This window comes from Chrysochloris asiatica, unplaced genomic scaffold (genome assembly GCF_000296735.1).
Source record: "Chrysochloris asiatica unplaced genomic scaffold, ChrAsi1.0 scaffold00228, whole genome shotgun sequence".
NCBI lineage: Eukaryota > Metazoa > Chordata > Mammalia > Afrosoricida > Chrysochloridae > Chrysochloris > Chrysochloris asiatica.
The window spans coordinates 1,789,001-1,806,713 of record NW_006408746.1 but is presented as its reverse complement, the minus strand read 5'-3'; the positions used below and the strand labels follow the sequence as shown (position 1 = coordinate 1,806,713).

Genomic DNA, 17,713 nt, shown 5'->3' with positions numbered 1-17,713 from the left:
ACATAATTCTATATTAAGATAGCCTGTTGTTTTTGTTGAATGCCATCTAGTTGGTTCTGACTCACAACAATCCTGTACAGGGTTCCCAAGAATGGCTGATGTGTTTCAACTATTGACCTTGCTGTTACCAGTCCACTGCTTATCCTACAGAGTGAGCCACACCAGAGCTCAAAATATTCCTGTATAAGATGTTTAAATTCTATATGGTGGTGGTGGTGGTGGCTGTGCCATTGAGTCAGTTACAACTCCCAGTGGGCCATGTATAATAGGATTTTCAAGGCTGTAAATATTTATAGGAGCAGAAAGCCTCATCTTTCTCCCACAGAGCAAATAGATTCAAACTGCTGACCTTGCATATAACTTGCAGCCCAACATATAACTTACTACGCTACCATGGACCCTTAAATTCTATATGTTGTTGTTAGGTGCCGTCTAGTCAGTTCCGACTCATATGGTTTCCAAGCAGTGGCTGGTAAGTTTGAACTGCCCACCTTGCAGTTCAAACTGAACTTTTCCTACAGCACCACACCAGGACTCCAAAATTCTGTATAAGATGTTTAAAAATGGGAATTTTTAAAAAGTACTTTACAAAGAACAAAACAGTATACAAATATATATCATTATGTTACATACAAATAAAAAAAAACACATTTTAGAAATTGAAAAGAAAGCTGTCAAAACACATGGCTTTGGCACCAGACAGATCTGGGCTTAAATCCAGCGCTGCCATTAATAGACAACTAACTTTCTTAAACCGCTCTAAAGTCTCAATTTCCACATTAAAAAAAACTGAAAGATTAACAGGAATCAATTTCAAAAGTAGATGGAAAAGTTAAATGGGATAAAGCTTATAAAATATGATCCTTGATAGATATTAAAGCATCAATAAATTTTAGCATTATTATTTAAAAACAATTTAATAACAGCATAAGAAAACCAAATCTTTAAGACTAGTATGAGTACTTATATTCCACAGATACCATTCCTATAAATGAAAAGAAATACCTCTTCTAAAGAAAGCATATTATAAGAATTGCTTCCTATTCATATAATATTCATATTCAATGATGGCAATGTTTCCTATAAAAAAAAGTACATATGAGAAATAACAGAAGTCAACTGACTGGATGTTTAACTTAATTCAATCATAATGTAAAATAACTGATCTCCTCAGTCCCTATGCAATCATGGGAATAAGATGGATAATGTTATGAATTGAATTGGATCCCCCCCAATTATGCGTAGTGAATCCTAATAACTACACCTGTGGTTACAATCCCACTATCAATGTAATCACTGGCTCAAGCAAGAATTATCCATAGGATACTAAAACCAGAGGATTAAAGGAAAAGAATATTGACAAAGTCTCAGTAGATCCCTGTACTCATGGGAGACACTTTCTATGATCTCTCCTGTTTCTGCACATGTTTGATGCAGCAGCAACATGACAGTTTTTATTCTGGATTATTTTATATGGCGCTGTAGGATAAGCACTGGACTGCAAGGTCAGCTTGAACTACAAGGTCTGCAGTAGAAATTCATCAGGTGCTCTTCAGAAATCCTATACAAGGTTGCTGTAAGTCAAAACTGACTTGACAGCACTAAAGCCACAACAACAATCTTTTGCAGGATGTTTGTATTTAAACTGCAGTGGAACAGAGTATGTTCATTTGCCCTCCAGTTAAATAAAGATGGTATCTCTCAGAGGCAAAGACTCAACAAATTGGCCTGTTGCCATTATAAAAGATTAGGGTTTGTAACTTTGGGCCACAATTGAGACACAAAATCATTAGAAGTACAGCATCCGCTGGGCTACTACACGTCACGTCCAACTTGCAGATAAAGGGGCCTATAAGAGCATGAAGTTCATCCTGCTTTCTGTACAAAAAGTAATTGTCCTTTGTCTCTGACCTAGATAGAAAGAAGTTTTGTGCTTTCTACCGGCATCCATAATATTGAAGCAAGATAACTTGCTAGTTGACAAGTATGGTAAAATTTCATAACCCTCACAGTTCTTGACATCACAGATTATTTGCAAATTACAATGTGATGGATTACTTACAATGGAGAAAATAGTAACTTTCATAATGGAGAATCTGGCAGAAAGGGGAGCAAAATGAACATCATCAATAGAGGAAAAGCTAGTATCATATGCCTGTGGCTATGAGGTGCTGTGAGGATATATTATGACTTCTGTGGTATTTCTGTTAAAAATGTATAATCTGTATTGAACAATGAGGAGATATTGGTTAAAAACAAAGTGAGAAACATTCTACCAAATAACTGACCCATACTCTCAAAAATGTCAAGGTCATAAAAGAAAATTAGCGAAGAAATTGCCCCCCCCAAAAAAAGACATAACAAAATTTAAAAATGTATAATTCTGGACTGGATCCTGAAACAGAAAACACAATAGCTATTAAAGAATAATATTGGGACAATGATAAAATCTGAGTATACATTGGATAATAATATACCAATATTAAATATCTTGATTTCAATAATTATACTGTGGTTATTTAAGATTATTCCTTGTTCTCATTGGGAAAAAGGCAGACAATGCCAATAACTTACTCTCAAATGGCTCAGAGGTGAGAAAGATAAAGGAAATGGAGCAAAATGTATATAACTGGTGAATCTTAATAAAGACTACATGGATTTCTTTATAAACTTCTTACACTCTTTCTCTAAATTTGAAATTATACAACAGTGGTACAGTGAATTATTCAATGTCTCTTCTAGTCATGTTGTTTTTATTCTTAAGTGCATGGAATCAGTTCTGACTCATAGCAACCCTGTACAGGGTTTCCAAAGATCAACTGGTGGGTTTGAACTGCCAACCTTGTGATTAGCAGACCATGTTTATCCTACAGTGCCATTTGTGAATTCTCCAATGCAACATTTTTGCCCTGATGAGTCTGCATAAGAGAAGGTGGGAAAAGATGATAACAGGATTATATAATTCAGTTGTGAGTAGTTAACAGGGTTAACTGTGATTATAAAAACCTGGAATAAAATGAGCCCTCTTAAAAGCAGAGAAGGGGATCTCACTACCATCAAAGAACAAGAGCCAAGAGTGGAAAACATTCTTTGGACCCTGAGATCCCTGCACATTGAACCTCGTTGACTCAGGGACAGAAAGCTGTGGCACGGGAGGAGTGGGAGAGGAGTAACAGCAGCAGAGTCAATACTCAGAGCACAGCACAGAGCGGTGGACTTCCTGGCCCATGGAGCAAGTAAACCTAAGTGCCTTTGGGCAGGAGACTCACTTGTGGAGTGGGGTACCTTCAGGCACTTAAAAGGGGAGTCAGGGCTGACTGAGTGGCTTTGGGCTTACGCTTACAGTATAGTCGTATGCCCTGTTGAGCATTTATAAGCAGCCCTAAAAGAGCTTTGTTGCCTGGGTAGAGAGAGGCCTGTCTGTGAGCACAGCTGAGGAAAGACTGTCCTAAAGAACTATCCTCCGAGCATTTTCTGATCCTGCATTGTAAACTTGTTAACTTTCCTAATAAACACCATAACTGAGTTTTGTGTGGTCACTGCAACAAATGATCAAACCCAATAAGGAAGCAGGAAATGCCATGGAGGTATAGTTGGTGCCACATGTTTTGTAACCATTATTTAGTGACCAAATACAAGGTAACAAAAAAACAAAAAAAAACAAAAAAAAAGCAGCCTAAAATGGGAAACTAGTACTCAAAAAAGAAGAAGAAAAAAAAAAGATGAATAAAGATGGAAAAATTCTTCTATGATTAAGAAAAAACAAACAAAATTACATTTTCTTCCTTACAAATAAAAACCAAGAGTCAGTTACAAAAGTAAACCTTATTGTGTTTCAAAGTCAAATCATGCCAAGTACAGAAGCACTTTTATCTGTATAGGAACAGTTTGGAAGTCTTGGGATTCCAAAAGAGTCAGTATTCAGTTTCCACTTAAATCCTCAGAAAAAAAGGAGAGTTCTATTAAGCAATTACTGATGTTATTTAATGTTTATAATTTTTAATCACACCTATTAAATTTTTTTATTAAAAATATTTAAATTTTGTTCCATATATTTTTTCTGATTCCAGTTTGTTTAAAAACAAGCTAATCATTCAGAAAATACATAAAGAATCTCAATCTACCACTCAGACATAAACTTTGTTAAGAGCTTGACAAATGTTCAAATCCTTTTTGGGGGCATATATATTATTTTAGACAAAATAGGTATTATATATTCTTGACAAAGTATGCTTTTTCCCATAACAGTTAATGTTCAACACTAGTTCCTTTTTCACTTACCAAATTTGGCATAAAATATTTTTCTAAAGGATAATTTTTAATGACCACTGAGAGTCACTAAAATTCCTCCCTTCCCTGTTTATATATGTCTCTCCTCCCATCAAGAAATGGAAGCTAATTCTCCTCTCCTTACATCTAGACCTTGTAACTCACTTTGACTAAAAAATGCACCAAAAAGAGACTATGACAGGTCTGGCCCTGGTAGCTTCCATTTTTTATTCTCTCAGAACCCAGCCATACAATGTGAGAAAGTCCAAATTATCCTACTGAAAAGAGAGACCATTAATGAAAGGCCCTGGAAGATAAGACACCATATGGAAAAATAGGCAGACCTGAGGTGTTCCAAGCAACAGATGACAGAACTATAGAAGAAACCATTGCATGTTTTAGGACTACCTTCTAATCTTAATAGCTACCATGTGAAAACAGCTATATGAGTGCTAGCTAATACCACCTGAGTATAAGAATCATCCAATTAATGTCATGAGACATAATAAAACATTGCTCAAAAACAAAAAGCAAAACAAAAATAATAAAGTATTTAAAACACACATGATAATTTTAAATAAAGAATTGTATTTTAATACCAAAGATTAACTTAATGATGATAACTAAAATTCTAATTGTCAGACTAAATAGTATAAGGTATGTACTTAAGGACACTATGGATATTTGGTTCTCGTTCTCCCTAAATACAAAAACTTGACATTTGGTATCTATTTATTCTTACACCATTCTAGATTGTTGTTGTAATTAAGTGCTGTCAAGTCAACGTCTGGTGGGTTTGAACCACTGACCTTGAGGTTAGCAGTCCAGTGCTTATCCTACAGCACCACACCAAGACTCCTCTTGATGACTGGGATGGAATTTTCAGTTTATTAATTATGAAGTTTAACTATACAGTATATTTGATAACTGTACTGTCATATCAATTTAAAAATGAAGGAACTCTCTCCTAAAGGCTTGATAAACAGAATACCCCAGATGGCAGATAGTGCTAAAAATATATGGCTGCCAGTTTCCTTACTTAATTTCAATATCTAACAAAGTTCATGCTATAATTTTTTCTTACTCCATGTCTCTCTAATGATCTGTTCATCCACATCTATCTCCCATTGTTCTACAATATGAATATTTTAATATTTACTCTTAACATACACATCTTGCTCTTCTTCTTCTCCCTTTTATTCTACTACTAATTCTTATCCCCTTACCTGCTACACTGTAAACTATACATCTCTAAGAATCTTAATACAACTAAAAGTTCCACCTTTCAAAACAAATCCTTCTCTATAATAGTACACAGTGAGTTCCTGACTGTCAACAACACTGGACATTTGACTCTTCAATTCAAAGCCCTGTATTTACTCATTCTTACTTGAAATAGGTGACCTAGAAAGTCAACAAAAAAGAGAAAGACACTCAAGAAAATTAACTGTAACAATGGGCTCAAGCATAGCAACAATTAAAATGATTCAAGAACAGGTAGTACTTCAACAACAACAGTTACTTCAGACATCTCTCTTGACTCTGTGTCCTTTCAGTTCCTTTACAATAGACGCATTTCTTCTATTTCATTCTTATCTCCTAGAGCACATATCTAATTTCAGAAGATCCACAAATCCTCTAACTTTTAAAAACAAAGTTTTATATAAAATGCTTTTTGAAGACATGTTAGCTGACTTTCCTCATAATGCCAAATGATACAAAATGATCAAGAACTTCTATCCAAATTATGGGTGAATATTATTTACACAAAAAATATTTGCTAATTAAAAAAAAAATGTCCTGTCACTCAGCAAAATATTAAAACCTGCAAAAAGCTAACAAAAATTTCTATTCATCTTAGAAAAAGTTAAAGACAGAAAACCTTTCTACTTACTACGTATACAAATTTAAATCTTGAAAACCAGTTTTTCTTATCTATAGCAGATACATTTTTTTTTCAGTGTAACATGAAAATTTCAATGTGATGTGTCATGGTGGCACAGCGGTTAAGTACTCAGCTAACTAATCAAATGGTCAGTAGTTTGAACCCACCTGTCACTCTTCAGGAGACATATGTGGCAGTCTGCTTCCATAAAGATTGTTGTTAAGTGCTGTCGAGTCAATTCTGAACCATAGGGACCCTGTATAGGGTTTCTGAGGAGCATCTTGTGAGCTTAAACTGCCGACCTTGAGGTTGAAACTGATTTTACAGTCCAGTGCATTAGCCCACTGTGCTACACCAACACTCCTTGGAAACCCTAGGGGGCCATTCTACTCTGTCCTTCCTATAGGGTCACTATAAATAAAAATCCACTTGAAAGCAATAGGTTCGGTTTTCATTTTATAACTCAAAAATAATAAAGGAACATTTGTTGGGTTTTCTGAACCATGGAATCATGAAGCCTTTGCTGTTCTTTATTGTTGTTTAATGCTATGCAGTCAGTTCCAACTTACAGAAACCCTGTATAGAGCTTCCAAGGCTATATACCTTTTCAGGAGCAAAAAAACCTCATTTTTCAATCAAAGAGCAGCTGGTGGGCTCAAACCACAAACATTATGGTTAGCAGTTCAACACTTATTCCACAGAGCCACCATGTTCCCCTTTCTATGATTTAGGATTCTGATAAAATTAATTTTACCATGGAGGTTTATGTAAACACAAATATTGGAATAGTCTTAAGAAATTGATAGGAAATAGTAAGGGATGGGAAAAACATTTAAAGTCAAAATCTAATATGAGAAATAAAGTACTGTTCCTTCCAGAATCCAATTACATAATGCAGAAAAAATATATAATTTATATAAACCATCTTAATTCTTTCTGGCTTATAAAAGTATATTTCTATTTTCCAGGAAATACAAATCCTGCAAAAGTGACAATCAAATAGCTCAAAATGAACTTTATGAATAATTTGCTATAATTCATGCTCATTAACAGCATAATTCCAGAGGTTAAAGGAGTCTAGGTTCCATCTGCTTGGTTAATCTTCTGCCACCTTAGAGAGGAAGCTTTAGATCTCTCAAAAACAAACTGACTTTTCTTATCTTTTTGGATTCCTTTGGCACGGCATTTTTATCTCCTCCACCAGAAAACAACTATTCAGACTAAAAAAGATTAAATCACCTACAATTAAAATGCTTTATTTTCCTGTCCTCTAAAATTGGCATAAAATAATCTCTTTAAAAGCAATATGGCACAAACTTTGTTCCTGATAAACAAAAGTAGGACGAACCTACTTGCCTTTTAAATCTTTTTCTCTGCTCTCTAAGGCATTTGTGAAATTCGTGATTACTAGTTTTGGTAGTCTATAAGGTAAGCACCTCACTGCCAGTGAAATACATGCTCTTCGAAGTGATTAATGAAAAGCCATTTTATATTTTCTTTTGATAGCTAGGAAATAAAAATATAGATAAGCAAAAATTTAGAAAGAATAAATTCCAATTCTAGAAAACATGTCTTTATATTTATTATGTTGAAGGATACTACTTTTGGACTGCCAAAATAATAGTATATTAGAGTCATAAAGAGAAAAGTACCATCATTCACATGGATATATATTACTTTTCAAAAACACAACCTTACCTGATTCAGTGAAGTGGTATCTCTAAGTATAGCATCAGGAGGTCTATTAGGTATGGCTACAGCTTCCTGAAATGAAAAGACATTATACACTAAATCTTAAATTTAACAAAGTGATTCTATTCTCTTTAGACAAACTAGTACTTAATAAAACAACCATGCTTCAATATAATAAACTCTATTAAGTGGAGACAAAATGATTTTTAAAATATTTTAGGTTCAAGAAATAGTGACAAAAAACTTCATAATTGCTAGATTCATCTACATTATGAATTTTCTGAAATGATTCTGTTTAATGCAAAGAATTACATTTAAAAAATCCATAATCTAGACCACAAAGGAGAAAAATGTTAAAGATAATTTTTCCCTTGAATTACACATTCAAGTTATACCTAAATCCATTTCATCTTTAAATTTAGTTTCTTAAGATCCCTATTAGCCTTGTCATCTTAACAAAATAATACTTAAACTCCGTTACTATGAAAATTTAATAATGATACCTTACTGTATAATAGGGGTAAATTTTATTTTTCATTTTTTCTCTATTAAGTAAATTTTCTACAATGTCAGCTCTTATAACTTCAAAGAATTAAAGAATTAGAAAGTACTTTTTCATTATTAAAATCTCAAGCTTAAATGTAGTCCCAAATTTATTCTTATAAATCCAGAAAAATAAAAATGATGATAAATAAAGGATCATGGGGGGAGTTGCTGCTTGCAAAACAAACAGAAATGCAGAGTTTCTTTGGGGGGCTGCTATTTTATAAGATTGTTTCCGTTACACCTGGGTTTTTTGTTTGTTTGTTTTGGGGGCGATTTATTTCTTTTCAGTTTATTTCACTAGATTTTGAAGGTGTGATATTTAAGGATCTCACTTCATTCTTCAACCTGTAGGTAAGTGGTCTCAGGACCACTTACTGCATGGTCTGAGTGCCCTTTTAAAACTGCTGAGTACACTTTATTCCACAAAATCAATTGGAAGCTATGGCCATTATGTGGCATAGAGTATGTAAGACAGGCAGTGTAATAGTTTTACTTCTAACAGAACAGAAATCAGTTTATGATATAGTATCCCTTATTTTTTTTATACTAGTGAGAAATTTATTTCATTATTACAATAATATCTAAATTATCTAGAATACAGGTTCTATTCTAAATTCCTTGGTAAGTCCACAGCACTTTATTATTGCCCAATATTTAAAAATGATTTAAAAAAGGAAAAGCAAAAGCAAATTCAATAGCTTTTTTTTTTGGCTACATCTATTTGTATTCACATAGTTTTAAAAAATTTTTACATGTATATATACTATATGTAAGCCATTCATTCAGACCAAACTAATAATGTATTTGCTGTATTAGCTTGTGCAGTGAACAGCCAATGGTCCTTAATGGCTTGTGATTCTTATTATACATTAATACATTTGTTGTTGTCAAGTGCCATCAATTCAGTTCTGACTCTTAGGAATCCTGTATAGCGTTCCCAAGGAACGGCTGGTGGGTTTGAACCTCCAACCTTGCAGTTAGCAGTCCAGTGTTTGTCTTACAGCACCACATCAGGACTCCAGAGATTAATGTATGTCATTGTTGTTGTTAAGTGCCAAAGAGTTGGTTTCAACTCATAGCAACCCAGCATAGGGTTTCCAAGAAGCTGCTGGTGAGTTTGAACCACATATCTTGCAGTTCAAACCAACCTTTCAGTCCTGCGCTTATCCTACAGCACCATACCAGGACTCCATATTAACATGTTGTTGTTGTTGTTATGTGACATGGAGTCGGCTCCGACTCATAGCGACCCTGTACAGGGTTTCTGAGACTGTAAATCTTCACGGGAGCAGAACGCCTCATCTTTCTCCCGAAAAACAGCTAGTAGCTTTGAACTGCTGACCTTAAGGTTCACAGCCAGATTCGTAAACACTACGCTACCAGAGCTCCTTAGATTAACATATAGTCCCACATAAATAATCATCTAATGACTGACAAGGTAATTTTTCATCTACAAGCAATTAATGATGACAAACTGGTGGAAAAAGTAGGTTCAAAATACAATTTCATATTATATTGATCAATACTGCTTTTGTTAAGTTTTATCGAGATAAAAAGTTCACATACAATTCACATGCCATACAATTTACTCATTAAAAACGTATAATTCAATTGTTTTTAATATATAAGAGGGCTTCAAAAGTTCACTGGAAAATGACATTCTCTTTTAATTCTATATTTTCATGAAGGTTTGAAGCCCCTATATTTATAATTTTGCAACCATCTTCACAATCGATTTTAGAATCTTTCCATTTCCCCAAAAAGGAAACCACTCACCAATCATGACTCATTTCATCCTGCTCCCTAGACCCTTGTTGTTGTTGTTGTTAGGTGCCATCGAGTCAATACCGACTCATAGCTACCTTATACACAGCAAAACGAAACACTGCCCGATCCTGGGCCAACCTCACTACTGTTGCCATGCTTGAGTCCATCAATGCCAATCCATCTCGTTTCGGTTCTTCCTCTTTTACTCTGACCCTCCACCTTACCACACATGATATCCTTCTCTAGTGACTGGTCCCTCCTGACAATATGTCCAAAGTATGAGAGACAAAGTTTGGCCATTGTAGCCTCCAGGGAGCACTCTGGCTGCACTTCTTCCAAAACGGATCTATTGTAATCTACTCTCTGCCTCTATAGATTTACCTATTCAAGATAATTTCATATTAATTACAATTGTATGGTATGTGGTTACTTGCTATCAGCTTGAAGAATTTCTTTCTGTTTTTTTTTTGTAGTGAACATCTACAAGCAACAAATACTCTCAATTTTTATTTCAAATGTCTATTTTACTTTCATTTTAGAAAGACGGGTTTGCTGGATTATAAGATTCTTCAGAATTTTTTTTTTCTTCTTTCTTTCAGTACTTTAAATGCCATTCCACTGGATTCTGGCCTCCATTGTTTCTAATAAATCAAACACTGATCTTATTAGGGTTCCTTTGTAACAGGAGTCCTGGTAGTGTCCTGGGCTAAGCATTGAGCTGCTAAAAGTCAGCAGTTCAAGCCCACCATCCACTCCAAGAGAAAAAGATGAGGCAGTGCTTTTGTAAACATAATAGCCTTTCTGGAAAAAAAAAAAAAAAGCCTCAGAAACCCTATGGAGCAGCTCTAATCTGTCCTGTAGGGTCCTGAAGAGTCCACAACTCAGCAGCAGTGTTTTTGTTTTGTTTTTGTATCTGATCTTTTTTCTCTTGTTAATTTCAACATGTTCTCTTTACCTTGGTTTTCCAACATGTTTACTATTATGCATCTGGGTGTTGATCTCATTTTTTTGTTTGTTTGTTTGTTTGTTTTTTGAGAAGGCTTCAAAAATCTCCTGGAAAAATGGAATGAAAAGATAATGAAATTTTTCCATGAACTTTTTGAGGGCCGTATTATTTTACTTGGAGTTGGTTGAGCTTCTCAGATATACAGATTTTTTCAAATATTTTTTTCTGTTCTTTTCTCTCTCCTCTTTCTGATACTCTCAGAATCAGAATGTGAATTTTTTTTAAGTTTTTATTGTGAATTGAGTGAAGGTCTACAGAGCAGATCAGTCATCAGTGTTACATTGCACAAATCATACACTTCACTTGATCTGTGACTGCAATCCCAATGTAACATCACTGATACCACTTCCTCCAGGTTTCTTTTTGCTATTCCTCCTTTCTGTTTCTTTCCCAATCTTTCTGAACTTTGTCTTTAGGTAAATGCTGCCCTTTTCATTGCAAATGAATGACCATTCTATGGTGTGCATACCTCATGAATGTTAGTGTCCCATCTATTTTTCTATGTATTGCTTGGCTGAAAATTGAGCCATGGGGGTGATTTCAGTTCCAGGCCTGAGGGTGACCAATGGTCATTGTCTTCGGGGTTCTCGTCTAGTGAATTTCCATTTTCATTATGTATCTCTGAACTCCAGAATTTCCATTTAGTTCTTTCTTATAATTCTTATCTCTTTATTGATATTCTCTGATTGATGAATCACACTTTCTTTTACTTCCTTAAACATAGTTTCCTTTAGTTGTTTGAACTAAATAACTACTTTTAAAATCTTTTTCTGCTAAATCCACCATATTGTTGTTGTTGTTATGTGCTGTGAAGTCAGTTCCAACTCAGAGACCCTGTACAGGGTTTCCAAGGCTGTAAATCTTTATGGGAGCAGAAAGCCTCATCTTTCTCCCACAGAACAGCTGGTAGTTTTTAACTGCTGACCATGAGATTAGCAGCCCAATTCGTAACCACTAAACTACCAGAGTTCCTTAAGTCCACCATATAGACCCTTTCAAAAACAGTTTCTATTACCTAGTTTGTGGTTTTCTCTCATTCAGTCATACTCTAATATTTGTTTTTATGTCTTTTTTTTTTTTTATTGATAATTGGACAATTCAGATCAAATATTTTAGCAAGTCTAAATACTACCTCCCATATCCAGGGCCTGTTGTTACTGTATATTTGTTTATTACTGACTTCACTAGACCATTTTAGTAAAATCTACTTCTCTCATCTTCTGCTGTTGTTACAGAGAGCACAGTCTTAGCCACACACCTAGTTACCCATGCATGACAGTGGTTTTAGCAGGGTTCTCCCTGATTTCTCTGTTCAACTGTCTGTCTTGTTTGGTATCATATCCAGCTGTTAGCATCCACTAATTGAAAGTTGATTGTTCCATGGGTTTTGATAATACCCTAAGGTATAAATTGTTCCACAGTCTATACCAATTAAATTCTGGCTTCTTTGTATGGGTAACTTTTGAGGCCAGTTTTTGATGTTTGTCCCAACCTCAGGAATGTTGTTCTTAACTGCCTTTTTCTCTTCTCGCCCTTATAAACTTCTGGCTGGACTTCAGTGTACTTTGCAGTTTTCATGGAGCTACTAATGTACTTTTCATTGCTTATCACTAAAGTGACCATTGTGTCAAAGATTATCCTTATGCTTGAACTTCCCCACATTCTACTGGCTACATAACTGAGTTCCCGTAGAAAATCTTCAGACTTCTTAGTTATTACAGCCTGCATCACCTTTTATAAAACCTCCACACTACTGCTGTGGAGATGAGGGTCTACTTCTCTTGTAGTGACACCATTGCCTTATAAGAAGGGTATTGGGCAGGGAAGGTAGCCTGTGGTCTTCTCAGCATTCCTATCCTAGCTTGAAAACCACTTTATGAATAACTGGGACAAGACTGACTGGAATCCCAGTAATCTCATGCTATTATAAGAGCTTCTACCCTACAAGCAAGAAGCTCTGGTAACATAGTGGTTACAAGTCAGGTTACTAATCTCACAGTCAGCAGTTCGAAACTACCAGCAGTTCCATGGGAAAAAGATGAGGCTTACTGCTCCTATAAAGATTTACAGCTTCCGAAACCATATACAGGGTCCTATGAGTCGAACCAACTCCATGGCATATAACCACCACCAATACCCTACAAGTCGGGGTTAGATGAAGAAAGAGAGCCTCACACTTCTCAGCCACTTATACTTGGAGATTTTGCAACATGGTGCTGGTAAAGAATGTAGTTAGAAAAGCTGGTGGTTTGTCCCTCCCAGAAAGATAGCACAACCATAGTCTGGGGGGCTGAGGGAATTCTATGTACTTGGCCACACCTAACTAGAGTATAGCTTCTGTCATCTGCAACTGGGGGTAAAAAGAAGGAGGGAGTGAATTACGGCACAAATGTCACATTCTCACTATTCTAACCAGAAGATAGCACATTTTCTTTAGTAAATGGTTTGGATTTATTTTCATTTGCTGTATTTCATTATATAGTTGTGATGTTTTGTTTTTTATAGATTTCTTTACCAGTTATAGCTATTTCACTGGAGAGAGGATCCAAAGAGCTCCTTACACCACCAGTGCAGAAGTCATCGCTCAATATTCCTTTGAATTATACTGTATTTAATGCAAAACTAATATCTACTAATGTATCATTCTATTACTTTAAATAACTTAGAGATAAATATCAGATTACCCCCCGGCAAGAGCACCAACGAGCCAGCCACAGCAGAGAAGACTTTAAGAACTGTTTAACCCTTAGGGAACTGGATAAACCCCAGAGACATTCTGCTGCTTTGCTTGTCGGGCGTGGGGAATGGGGAGTTAATAGATGTTACTGATTTTGCAATCGTCCATCAACCATCATAGGTTTTATTCCCTGTTAAAGTTTTCAGAAGCTAGGCAAATCATTGCGGTGCCTGGCCCTTAAACGTGCCATGTGCCTTTGCTCTCAGGTCAAGAATCACTGCGCAAATAGGAATTGTTACCTTTTTTTGCCCTGCCCACCATGTAAATCAAATGTCTAGGGATATTAGTCTCGCTCATATGATCCAAGAGTAAATAGACAAAGGTTCACAAAACAGACTAAATCCTTTAGAGAAAGTAAGATCGCTTAAGGGAAATAAGACCCAATATATCCAGATTACACTCCCAGCTAAGGTTACTCATGGTATAAGTAGATTTGTGTTATCTTTCAGTAACCCAGAAATTGATTGGAACTTAACCCAACAGCATTTTAGGAGGTTGTGGAACAATATACACTTGTCTATGGATATTCATCAGCTACATGCTCAAATTTATGATATAAGTAATTCTCAAAGTGAACACTGAGTGGCTACTAATTTGCTACCCCTGCTAGAGAGTAAGATCCCCTAAGAACTTGATTGAACCTCAGCATAGTGATCCTGCTTGGTCACCTTAGAGCAGGTGGTGGGCCGGCAACGTCTGGTGTATGGGGTCCCCAGCCGATCTCCTCCCTCCCTGCTTTCCTTGGATGGCGGCTGTTTATGCTGGACGTGTGGCCAGAGACGGGTAAGGATCACGTGGAACCTCGGCAACTTAAGACAGAGCCATTGCCATGCTGCAATGAGTTTCAATGATGGGTAAGACTGAGGAATTCTCACTGACCGCCTAAGACAGGCAGCGTCCCTTAAACAAACAATAAATAAGGAGGATTCGGATGCAGACCGTGCAGACCCGGTCAGGAGGCCAAGCCCCTGTGGGCCCAAGCGTTGTTGACCGTTCAAACCATAGGCTCTGAGGATCAGACTTTAGCTACCTAGTAGACATAGCAAACTGTCCCTCATCTGATTATTCAGTAATGCTTGTTAGTAATCTCATACATGAGCCCTGGATATCCACAGACAAATGTAAAAACCTTCCCTAAAAGCCGAGACTGTAAATTCCAAAAAGGCAAGTCCCCCCCATCCAAAAAAAAAGCTAAAGAGGATAGAGAGAAACACTGTTAACTGATGATAGATGGAGGGGATAATAATCAATGTAATGAAACAAGCTATATGAATGGTTGAATGTGAAGCTGATGATGTGCCCTGTAAACTTTCACTCAAGCCAAAATAAAAACATTTAATTAAAAAAAATATATATATATATATATATATCAGATTAAATTAGTATAAAATCTGAATCATTCAGTATTTCTTAGAAAAAAAAATTTTTTAAGAAGTAAAGAGTAACTAAAAATGACTTAATCACAAGATTAAATACTTAGGTCATTTAAGTAATGAAGATTTTAATCTATACAACAATCACTTGTAAGCGAAAAGTTTTTCAAAAGATTTTTGAATGCTACAAAGTTTCTCTAAGAAAGTAATAAACACTAACATAATAATCTCAACTATATTATACTTATTCAGTAAGTTGTCTCTATATAAAATGTTATATGATACATGTATGTATATGTATGTTGTTGTTGTTGTTAAGTGCCGTCGAGTCAGTTCCGACCCATAGCGACCCTGTACAGGGTTTCCGAGGGTGTATATACACACTTATATGTGTGTGTGGCTATTTATATATGTATGTGTAAACATAACTGCCACTTCAGAACCAACAGAATTATTCTGCTTGAAAGAAAAATGAATTATTCTGCTCTACAAAATTACACATATGGTAAAATTATTAATTCAAAATATAGATAAGGATCCTTAACAACACATATATTTTGCTTCTACATAAAGCTATGGCATACCTTGGCTTTGTCTGATTTTCGTTTTCCACCAAACCCTCCAGAGCCAACAATGAAGAGGGAGAACTGGTTAAAGCATATAAGTTCTTTCCCTGAATATGAATAGACTAAACAATAAATTAAAAAAAAAAAAAAAAAGAGGAGTTAATATTAAAGGATATATAACTACATAACCAGGCTATATTCAACAATATCTTTAACAATTTCAGAAATAAAATTTAATTACTGAAAGGAGTTTATAATTTAAGATGTGCAAGTCTGGGGTATGAAACATTCATTTTAATATATTGTTATGCACTGTTGAGTTGGTTCCAACTCATAATGTCTTATATAGGGTTTCCAAGAAGTGGCCGGTGGGTTTGAACCATCAACCTTGAAATTGGCAATCCAATGCTTATCCTATAGCACCACACCAAGACTCCTTTAACATATTGTTGCTGTTGTGAAGTGCCGTTGAGTCAGTTCTGACCCACAGCAACCCTGTATAGAGTTTCCGAGAAGCAGCTGGTGAGCTTGAACTATCAACCTTGTGATTCAAACTGACTTTGCAGTATAGTACATTAACCCACAGCGCCACACCAGGACTCCACTTTACTGTATCAGCTTCTATAACTTGACTATCTAAGAAAGTCTGAGAGAAGAGGATCTTTTCAAATCTTTTTTTCACTATGTGGTGCAGTAAATTACTAATATGGTTCATACAAGTCTGATAGGTAACTCCACAATGCTGGAACTATGGAAATAAGGCATCTGAATACCCTGTGGTATCATTTTTACAACTATGAAATAGAATTTTCCTTAATGTCTTCTTAAACCTCCCAAACTACATTTCCTATTTCAATTCTCTTCACCTCATATTTCATAGAATACAACTGGAAAGTACATGTAATCAAACCTCAAATTTTCAAACATTCTGCCAAGGCACTCAAAACCATTAAAGAGGAAATAAGTGGGAATGAAGGCATAAACTCAATGAAGGAAGGTAGGTTCATGGCTCTTCTGCTCACCACCACACAACTATCAAGCAAAATAGTACCTGGTAGAGAAAAAGCACCTAATAAATACTTAACAAACAATTTAATGAATCAAAAATAAATGATGTAACTGAGCAAAAGACTGGTCACTAGTGAGTGTTTGAGCACTGTTTTAAATGTGGCTTTATAAAATTAGGAACATGATTTTGAATTGCATACCAAAAATCTAATTATAAAAAAAAATAATAAAGTTGTAGAAATTTGTATTCAAACTGAGATTTTAACCTTTATTACACAGGAAGTTGGATATCTAACTTTATCTATACCCTATCTATAAGTTCTAATATACAATGACCAACTAGCAAGTTGCAGTTCAATGAAAGAAACACCTCAGGAGAGAATATAAGAAATTAAAGCAAATCAGTGGGAGTTTGGATTTGCAGTACGCTACATATGGTAGAGTGGTGAGAACACTGAAAGCAAACAGGCAGGAACGCAGTTAAACATTGGCCAGAAAATAAGAAGTATGAAGAAGACTAGGAGAGCAATGACAAGGATGAGGAGAAGGAAAGTGAACATATGATGAAGTGTTAGGAACAAAAACAATATGGTAGAAAAATATTTAGGAATATCAAAAAAATTCTCAATGTATTAAATTGAAATAAGGCAAGTTCCAAAATACCATGTATAGTATAACCTTCTATTTATTTAGAATGAAACAATAAACCCTATATGTAAAATAACAAGCAACTTAAATTTTCCTCTCTATTCTTTATTTCAAAAAAAAATTTTAAGACATTTATTTCATTTTTATTTTAATTCTAAAGTAAATTTTAAGCAAGGTATCTTTAGCTAATTCTGTTATTTCAACATTTATTAAAAT

At 35.3% G+C, this 17,713-nt stretch overlaps 1 protein-coding gene across 1 annotated transcript in view; it reads right to left on the bottom strand.

The window, feature by feature from the left end:
• Window positions 1–17,713, bottom strand: part of HSD17B4 (hydroxysteroid (17-beta) dehydrogenase 4) — a 116,042-nt gene that overhangs the window by 43,086 nt on the left and 55,243 nt on the right. The window contains exons 14-15 of the mRNA XM_006873197.1: window positions 15,860–15,963; window positions 7,853–7,918 (exon numbers count right to left, since the gene is read on the bottom strand). Coding sequence (XP_006873259.1) covers window positions 7,853–7,918; window positions 15,860–15,963 — 170 coding nt within the window. The remainder of the gene's footprint in view (window positions 1–7,852; window positions 7,919–15,859; window positions 15,964–17,713) is intronic.